General features: G+C 37.0%; 1 protein-coding gene across 1 annotated transcript in view; it reads right to left on the minus strand.

The window, feature by feature from the left end:
* Positions 1–9,051, minus strand: part of LOC149460343 (uncharacterized) — a 111,427-nt gene extending 102,376 nt beyond the window's left edge. The window contains exons 1-2 of the mRNA XM_089679914.1: positions 8,934–9,051; positions 3,246–3,260 (exon numbers count right to left, since the gene is read on the minus strand). Of these exons, the coding sequence (XP_089536040.1) occupies positions 3,246–3,260; positions 8,934–9,051 (133 nt within the window). The remainder of the gene's footprint in view (positions 1–3,245; positions 3,261–8,933) is intronic.
* Positions 9,052–9,947: the final 896 nt, after the last annotated feature.

Genomic DNA, 9,947 nt, shown 5'->3' on the forward strand with positions numbered 1-9,947 from the left:
TGAGTGAAGTGTGCGTTTTGGCAGTTGCTAGGAGAACAGTACTTGCCTGACTGCATTGTGCCAAGTTTAAAGTTTGGTGGAGGTGGGATTGTGATGAAGGGTTGCTTTTCAGAGATTGGGCTTGGCCCTTTAGTTCCAGTGAAGGGAACTCTTAAGGCATCAGCATACCAAGACAATTTGGACAATTTCATGCTCCCAACTTTGTGGGAAGAGTTTGGAGATGGCCCCTTCCTGTTCCAACATCACTGTGCACCAGCGCACAAAACAAGGTCCATAAAGACATTGATGAAAAAGTTTGGGATGGAGGAACTTGACTGGCCTGCACAGAGTCAAACATTCCCATAGACACTGTCAGGGACCATCGCGACGCATGGGTCTGCACATGCGTAGGTGTCTGTCAAGACATGCAGGCAGCAGGGCACTAGGACCCAGGTGCACCCGTCGTCTGACAGTGCTGGGCAGGCACTAGGACCTAGGCTGCGCCTGTCAGGTTCAGGGCGGGCTACTTAAACCAGCCATGCACAGACACTTGTTGCCGAATGGTCTTTCTGCGATTCCTGTTATCTGATACCTGTGTTGTGAGTACTATTGATCCGGATTGTCTGACCTTGCTGCCTTCTCCTATCCTGACCCCCTGGCTTGCCTGACTTCGCTCCTGGATGTTCCCCTTTATATCTGATCTCCTGTTATTGACCTGGCGTGTGACCCGACCATTCTTTGCCTACTGTTTTGTACCGCACCGACCCCCCCGGCTACCGACTCAGCTTGTTTGACTTAGCTTTCGATCCTCCATCCATCCATCCAACCCTCTAGGACCTCCTGGTCCCCTCACATCAGACTCTCACCCTGCGGGAGCCCCTGGCGGACTCCTCTACCACTGGTGGGTATATCCAGTAGTCGCGACCTGGTCTCAGAGCGCTCCAAGTCCATCCCCACCATCAGGGGCTCTGGTGAACAAGTGCTCCGGAACTTAGACTCCGCGCTCTGGGGAAGCCCGACCAGTGGGTTGCTAGAGGTGCTGTCAGGTGGTCCCTTACAGACATACTCCTAAATCTTGTGGATGGCCTTCCCAGAAGAGTTGAAGCTGTTATAGCAGCAAAGGGTGGGACAACTCAATATTGAACCCTACAGACTAAGACTGGTATGTCATTAAATTTCATGTGCATGGAAAGGCAGGCATTTTTTTCATACCTATTATCTAAAATACCTCAACTAACAAACTACAGCCAAAAAAACAAAAGGTCACTCAGTATATAAACAAGAAACATGCAGGAACCATTCAAACCATAAACATGCCCTTAAAATGATGGTAAAGGCTCAGATTTTTTCTATCAAAATAACAAACATGTTATTCCTACCTGCTCTGTGCAATGATTTTGCAAAGAGAATCCCCAAACCCCTCCTCTTCTGGAGCAGCCATTGGCGCTCTTGGCTGCTCCCCCTTCCAAATGCCCCATAACAAGTCACTTACTGTGGGGGCACTTGTGTGGGCTAAATTCCAAGTGTCTATAGACACATAGGATTTATTCTCCTCCTATGTCTATCCTCCTCAGAGGATTTGATTGACAGCAGCAGGAGCTCTTGGGCACATCACTGAATCAAGATCGGGCTCAGGTAAGTATTTGGAGGATGATGGATGGAAGATGACCAAGAAATGTTTTTTTACCTTAATGTTGAGAATGCATTAAGGTAAAAAAAAAAAAACTTAAGCCTTTTAAGCTGCCTTAATATTTTTTTCCCAATGGACTTCAATGCATTTCATATATACAAGTGTATATGAAAGCTTATAAATATGTGAAGTAGTTAGTATAACAACTATAACACTAATCTATTACTACATATCTTTTGTTAAGCCTGTTGAGCACACAGCAATCGATCTTATGCAAAGCTCATTTAAGGCACTTTTTGATGTTGCTGGATATATTATAGTATGGATATAACGAGCAGAGCACTACTTTTTAATGTTTTAATAGGTGGTTTCTGAATGTAACAGTAAAATAAAGTACAGGAAAATGTTTGTGATAAAATTAATATAATATAATAATAATAATAATATATAGAGCAGTCCTTCCAGTTCGTGAAGATGCTTGAAGTTTGTCCTTGATATCCCTAAATAAAATGTGTAATCTGTCTGAAAATTCCATCAAATGATAAGTGCGGGAATATAAAAAATAAACCTACGTACCCAGGTGGATGCATCATCAGTCCAATGCTGCATCTGTCTCCCACCACCTCAAAGACTGAGAACTGAGTGATCAAAGGCCACTGATCACTCAGTTCCAGGTCTTCAGTGAGCAGTGAGTGGGTGACTTTCACTCACGGGCTCTCTTTTCTGCCCCTCCAGTGTTCATTGGTGCACCGTTCCTATGGAATATGCGGGAGTGGCTGAATCATGTTCTCAGCAGTGTGCTGAGAGGCTGTGTCAGGTGCCCCTCAGGCATCTGGGCAGATCCCAGCATTAAAGCTGGGATTAATCCAGAGCCTGGACCAGTCGAGTGACATCAACCTTTAGCAGACTTTAGCATGCTGTCGGCTGAATCTGGGTCAGAGGAGTTCAGAACTTACTTTGGCCCTACTTCTCCTTTAACAGTAGTTTTGACCATGGCCTGCTCTATCCAAACACCCCCCTCCCCCCAACAAAAAAAGTTTTGGACGAAGTTGGGTTTTAAAACCAATTTTCTGGAAAATTTGGTAAACTGCTGTGAATTTTGCTAATAATAAGCGTGGGTATCTTACAGTAACAAAACCCCAAATTACTCTCGGATCTAGCAGCCTATACAGAACTGGGCACGGTTGTTAATTTACTTTGCACAAGCATGACTGAACACAGGAAAAACTTACTCCTAAAAGGTTATTATTACCTTCTGTGCCTTAGCAACTTTATCATTTCAGATTAATCTTTAAATAGTGAGAGATCTGTAGGAATTATAGAGCTAAGCTTCCTCCAGGGCTCAGAAGATTTGGAACAAACTACTTTTTTTTCCCACAGGAGCTACATTTTACTCCAACTTTCATACTAGAAACAAGGAAATATTAGGTGGGTTGCTATGGGTAAAAAAAAAATTCAACCAAATTTACAGTTGTCTGCTATATTAAGAACACAATAAGATGTAATGGCTTTATTTTCAAAAATGACTTCTCTTTAAAGGAAAAAAATGTAACAGAATGTCAAAATCAATTCAGAATGTGTAAATATATTGTATATACTTTTTATATATAAATAATTTTGCTTAAAAATTACATACCTCTGTCTTGGGCACCTAGAAAGTGTAAAAAAAAAGTATTTAGTATCTTATGTAAATCACAAAAACAAAAGTAAAACATTCTTTGGTCAGTAGGTACATTTGGTGATATGTTTTTTCAAACCAGAAAATATCGTTCTCTTCCTGGACAGATTCACCAAGACCTAACAACAAGGCTATTGATAAATAACACTCAAACAATAATAATTGATGCATGAATCAGTTATTGCTAGGGATGAGGTCCAGGTCTGCGGCTACCATGGGTTTGGGGTGACTGGACCCAATGAACTAATGCATAACTTTACTATAGTCCCAGCCTTGGACGGTAGGTCATCTGGCTTAGAAGGGCCAATAATAGGATAAGCCAGTCCCCTCATCTCATAAAAGGATGAGGGGCTTGTAGGCATTGGCTATAAGCCCACACTGGTATCTCCTAATGGAGATGAAACCCTTACTGATTGTTTGGCAGGTTGCAATGCTGTGCATCATGGAGAGCTTGGGGATGGGGGGAGGGAGGAAAGGGTTTTACTTCTCCTATCTTTTGTTACATCATAATGCTGTTGATGTTTTGCAGTATCCTACAACCTGTCCCTGTCAACATGCACTACAGTGATTATTGGATGTGTGTGTTTTTTCATAGAGCATATTTCCTAATAGGCCTGGTGAATGTTTTTCAATGACCTTTACTAAAGCAGACCTTTTCCGAAAATGGAATTTCCACTCTAATGAATGCCCTTATACCTTTAAACCAAATTGCCTGCAATGATTTAAATGGGAACAACAGTGCAGCATACCTAGGTAATGTGCATCAGTTCAGAAGCTGGGAAAGCATTTGACAGGGATCAAGGCTAATGCATTTCAATGGCAATACCCTCCTCATCAGAACTTTAATATACCTACATATTACTGGGCTTTTGATAGAAGACCTGTTTTTGGGATGACATCTGAAGAGTCCCATTTTTTATGTTGACTTTATCAGCTATGCAAACTTGGAGTTTCTTGTGTACTATAGTACTGTTTTTTGTTTTGTTTTTTATGTGATGTTTATCCAAGTGATATTTTAATATTAATGCTTGTATGCAATTTTTTGTGTTTGGGTTTACATCTATGCTAACAAGCTATGCTAGAGTTTTGGGGTGCTGGGGGAAATTTTTTTGTGGACCAAAATAACTGATTGATAAGTAGCTCTTCAGTTGTCAAGACCTTAGCTACAGTACTTTTTCTGTTATTTGGGTTCTTTTCCCTTTTCTTTTTTTACATTATAGACAGCTTGAACAAACTTGGGCTCAGACTTAGGAATAATTATAGTGTGAGTTTTTTTTCAGCTCCAAATGGCAACTGATATCTGTTGCCTTGTTGAGTTGCACTGTCCAGCTCCTTTACAATATTTGTGGCTGTTGTATCGTGAATATTATACTCTAATTTATATTCAAAGATAAGAATCTATTTTATTTCTCCCTCTTATATTGTGGCCCAACCAAGCTGCTTACAAATGCATACTGTTCAGCCTCTGAACAATATTTGTGCCTCTTGTCCAGGGGCGGACTGACCATTTGGAAACTCGGGCACTGCCCGAGGGCCCGGGGTCAGTAGGGGGCCCATGAGATGCCCCTGGTACCTTTTTCATAGGCTTTTTTGAGTTTGGGCAAGGACACAGGGGCCCCATGATCCCCTATTTCCCGGGGGCCCCTTGAGTTGTCAGTCCACCCCTGCTCTTGTCTCCCAGATAATACACACCAATTTTTTTTGTTGCAAGGTAAACCTGCCATGTTTTTATTAGTTGCCTATTCAAGTACTCATATACTGTCATGATGCTAGCCAATTGCTACCAAACAAACAATTGAAGTCTATATTTTGGGAATAGTTGGGTGTATGAGGATTGAGAGAGTTCAAGGAATGTGGGGTTGTAGTATTGAAGTATGTTTGTGCACATTATAATAAACTTTTAAGACAATGCAGTTGTACTGCACAAAAAAGAAGTTCACAAACTATAGCATTAAATGGTTTTGCCAATGGCCGATTTGTATGAACTCGAGGGCTTTAGATTTTTTTAAGAGTAAACTTTTCTATAGCTTGCAGATCTGTTGTGGCTTCTACTTCCACCATTCGATTCAGGCATATTACCACATGACAAAAAAAACATACAGCTTAAAGTAATTCAAAAGGATTGATGTTTTTTTTTTTCCATGTTGCCTTTGAAGATGCATTAAAACAACCCTCTCCCACTGTTCTGTATTTACTTTTTTTTTCTTTGCTATATATCCCCCAGGGCAGTGCTTAGCTCCCCCATGCCTTGCTTATAAAGGATATAAATCATTTTTAATTTGAAAACACTTTTAGGTTTAGTGTCATTGTCACAAATCACCTAAATTCTGACAGCTACTACCTTGTCAATTCCCTGACTTCCCATGCTGAGATTTAGTTGAGAATTTGCACTTCCCTAAGTAAATTTTCGTTTTGTTAGTGGTTTAATGATTGTAAATGCAGGATAAGCATGTGAACACTAACTCACATTGGACTAAAAGAAATGTGTTGGCTTTATACCCACTATAACAGAAATACCTCTAAAATACTGTTATTTGACTGTTATGTACTCCTTGAGAGATCAGGTAGTTGACAGTACATTGGCTGTCAGTCATTGCATGGCCCCCTTGCCCCTTTACACGTAAGCAAAAGTATCAAGGGGTGTGCCTTTAGTCTGACTTATTCACTTCTATGCTTATTTCAAATTAATCTATAAACCAGAGTCTTAAATTATGTTCTCTCTACAACACAGAGCAGAAATAAAGAAAGAAGATATAGAAACAACTACCGTATAATCCCTTTAATGTTTCTGTACTGTATAATGATTTAAAGTGTGTAGTTGTATCTGAACTTAACAACAATAAATAAAATTATATGTTCTGACATAAGATCTTTTTTGGTCACAGTTCAAAGTGCTGCTTTATAGTGAGCAATTAGAAGACTCGGAATCTCAGGGCAATTTTTAATTATTTCATGAATCACTTTTAATTTCACGTTTAATATCCAATTACAGATATAAAAAAAAATATATATATATATATATATATATATATACTGTATATATATAATGAATAGGATTCAAAACTACAGAAACATCCTGTTCTAACTATTCTAGAGAAAAATTTTTAAAATCCACCCCCGCTGTCTCTCTGTAAAATGATTCACCCATTAATCCATAGAAGAAACATGAACCAGCCGTAAATTAAATGTATTCAGCCAAACCTAGTCAATTTTTCAAAAAGTTTAGCTTTTGCATTATTTAATTTATCATTTACATTTTAATCAAGTGAAAAATTAATCTGAACTGGTAGAACAGGGTATAATATTATGATTCAGTTTTCAAGTGAGTGATTCATTTTAAAAATGTAATTATATTGCACAAATCACACAAAGTGGAACCTAATAGAAGAAAGAGTAAGGTTGTCTTCAATAAGAAATGGATAATTGGTAGAGAAACCATTAAATAAGAGCACTTTGCTTGCTTCTTTTTATTTCATTAGCAACCAAGACTTGATGGACCATATGGTCCTTTTCTGCCATCACTCTTCTGTGTTTCTAAAATTCATGCTTCTTTAACAAAGCTTACTACTTGGGACAAGGTTAGGATGATGTCCAGTGGTTTTATTAAAAATAATTAAGTCACAATAAGCCAGACCTCAAATACTCTCAGACAGTCACTTCAGGAAATGACAGAGTACCTAAAGAATAGTCATGCATGATTTGTTTCCATAAAATATATTACATATCCCAATACATGTTTTGATTTATATTTACAATAATAAAAAAAACCCTCATTTACTTTGGAAACAGGCTGACAATCTTAAAGTTTTTGAAAGTTTTTAATTTTTTTAGTGGCCATTGTAATATAGCAGAATGTACATAAGAAATTGGGTGTGTACATTCGAAGGAGTGTTAGAGCTTGCCAAAATTTAAATAAATTACATATATAACATGGGCATAGAATCTGTTTTAATTGTTGAATATTATCCCTTAAACTTTTTAACCATATGTATAAATAGCCTTAAACTTTTGAGGAATACGGTATAAAACATAGACTGTCCGGCTGTTTTACAATAAAATATAATACCAGTTCTGGTAATATGGGTGAAGCATTACTTAAAACATAAGCCATTTTTATTATTATTTTCAAATAGATATAAATCAGAAGCTGTAAATTAATAATAATAAATTCAATTTAAAGAATAAGACTTATAAATGTAAGTTATCTGTCAAATAATTTAAATTAGTTTAAATTAAATAATAATTAATAATAAATAATTAATTAAATTGTAGCCTTGATGGTTTCACAGAAATACATTCTATTATGGGTAAAACATGATATGTGTGGCATTCCTTACCTGTAAAACTATATGCTTATTGATTTGTAAAAATCATTTAAAAGCAGCTTTAGATGCTTAAATGGACTTATAAGACAGATGGCCATGGGCTAAAACAAAGTTGCAAAAGGCAATCCCTTAGCAACCAAAGTTTAAAAATTATTGAGGAGCTAAAGTAGAACTATAAGGAAAACTTTTTTTCCATTTTGGGTAAAGTAAGAGAGAGTTATAACCCCTGTCAGATTTTTTTTTCACCATCTGTCTCCAATTGTGTCCCATAGCCAAACAGGAAGTGAGAGGACATTCCTGTAAATTAAGGGAATTCCTTGGGGACCCCAAGGTCACCAGAACTAGTATCCCCAGTGGAAGATCTCCCCTCTATTACTTTTTTTGGGACAACCCAAAATTTGGTATTTTCTTTTACTTTCATTTCATTGATAATGGTATACCAGACAAATAGAGAGGGTGAATCTATCTAACAGGGGCACAGACAGTCATAAAAACCTGCCAGGTGTTCTAATCCCTCTCCACACTATCCAAAACTATAAAGACGTTTTGTCTTTAGTTATATTTTAAGATTGAAATGTATTTTTTCTACCCAATGGTTTGCATTTAAATATAAGCCACTACTGCAGCTCACAGTCTATGGGGCATTCATCAAAAGAAGTGAATCTGTGGACTGGTGTTTTTCTTGAATTTTGTTGCATGAAAGGCTTTCAACTTAAGCACTAGAGACGTGTGTGTGTGTGTGTGTGTATGTGTGTATTTTAAAAATGAAAATGAAAAACAAGATGTCTTTTTGGTTTTCAGAATGTATTCAGTTTTAGTGAATAGGATGTCGTATGTTGGCATTCTATAATGTTTTATAAAAAATAGAGCTTTCATTATAGTGCAGTGGTTGTTTTTGCAAGAACGACAAGCTAATCATCACCATTCTGATGTCATATAATCATACACACAATAGCATAAATTTATCATATCATTTTGGGAAATTGCCTTCATTCTTATACTGTGCTTCTCTACAAGGTTTTGTTTTGCTCAATATAAACTATTAAAACATATATATATATATATATATATATATATATATATATATATATATATAGGGCCCTTGAACCCCTCGTGTATCACATTGTATTGTTTTCGTACTGTTGCATGTTCTGTCTCCCTTTGTAATGTACAGTGCTGAGCGAAAAGTTGGGGCTTTATAAATACTGTATAATAATAATAATAATATATTATATTATGTTTCTTTTAACTAAGGAATCAACAACAGTTTGTTTAAAAAGTTACTACGGAATCACTAGTATACAGTATGTTGAAAACTTACCTGCACTGGGAAATATGGCCAAGAGTAGCAGAAACCAAGTCAATATCAGAGACTTTGAAGTCCCCATATCGTCCACGATACAAGTCCGTCCGTGCCAGTAAAATATCCAAAAGAGCATCCACAAAACAACTGTATATTAATTTACGCTGCAGGGGTTTTAAGTGCACTGAACGCAGGACAACCCATAGATGACATTGTTCAGTAGTGACAAACAGATACATTCACTATAATTTTTTAATTTTATCCTTAAACAATTAGCTAAAATAGCTACAGTGAAGAAGTTATGACACATAATGTAATTATGAAATTCAGACTAATTGGCAGAACGATGAATGACTGCAGGCACATAGGATTGAGTGTTCTGGGTGGTGTGTTGAGAACAACAGAATCAGAGACAATCTAAGGGCTGAGGGCAGAATCAGAGAATAGTATGTATGTTAGTAATTTTGCATGTGTTAAAAAAACTATTTATCAAAATATGTTGTAATAAGGCTCAGTTTCCTCTGTAAAACTTGTTTTTTTCCTTTATGTTGCCATTAAGTAAAATAGTTCTAAGCTGGGTGAGACTAATCTAGCAACATCAATGTTTGTTCAAGGTCTTTGACTAACCCTGCAACTTTAATGGCAAGTAGGCAGTGGTAGCTGCCAAATTTCCATCCTCAAACGATTCACTTTCAATGTTTGCATAAAAATGTAAAAAAAACATTCTTCAGAACATACAGCATATCGGTTTTCATATATTGCTATTCTTTAATACAAAGAGACACACAAAGATAAGTCAGGTAATTGAGGCTGATTTACTAAAGGAGTCTCCACACAATAAATGTTGTGAATTTTTACTTTAATTATCCAATCACATGAAATGCAGATTTCTGTTTACTTATCTTATTTGCATACAATTGGGTAATTTAATTTAATATCCTTTCAATTTATTGTCTCTAGATCTGAACACTTTTAGTAAACCAGCTACAATTGTATCCTCATCTATGGTATGTGGCAGATTTTTTTGCATAG

This window comes from Staurois parvus, unplaced genomic scaffold (assembly GCF_062004578.1).
Source record: "Staurois parvus isolate SC_StPar_1 unplaced genomic scaffold, SC_StPar_1.0 ptg000232l, whole genome shotgun sequence".
In the NCBI taxonomy this organism is placed as follows: Eukaryota; Metazoa; Chordata; class Amphibia; order Anura; family Ranidae; genus Staurois; species Staurois parvus.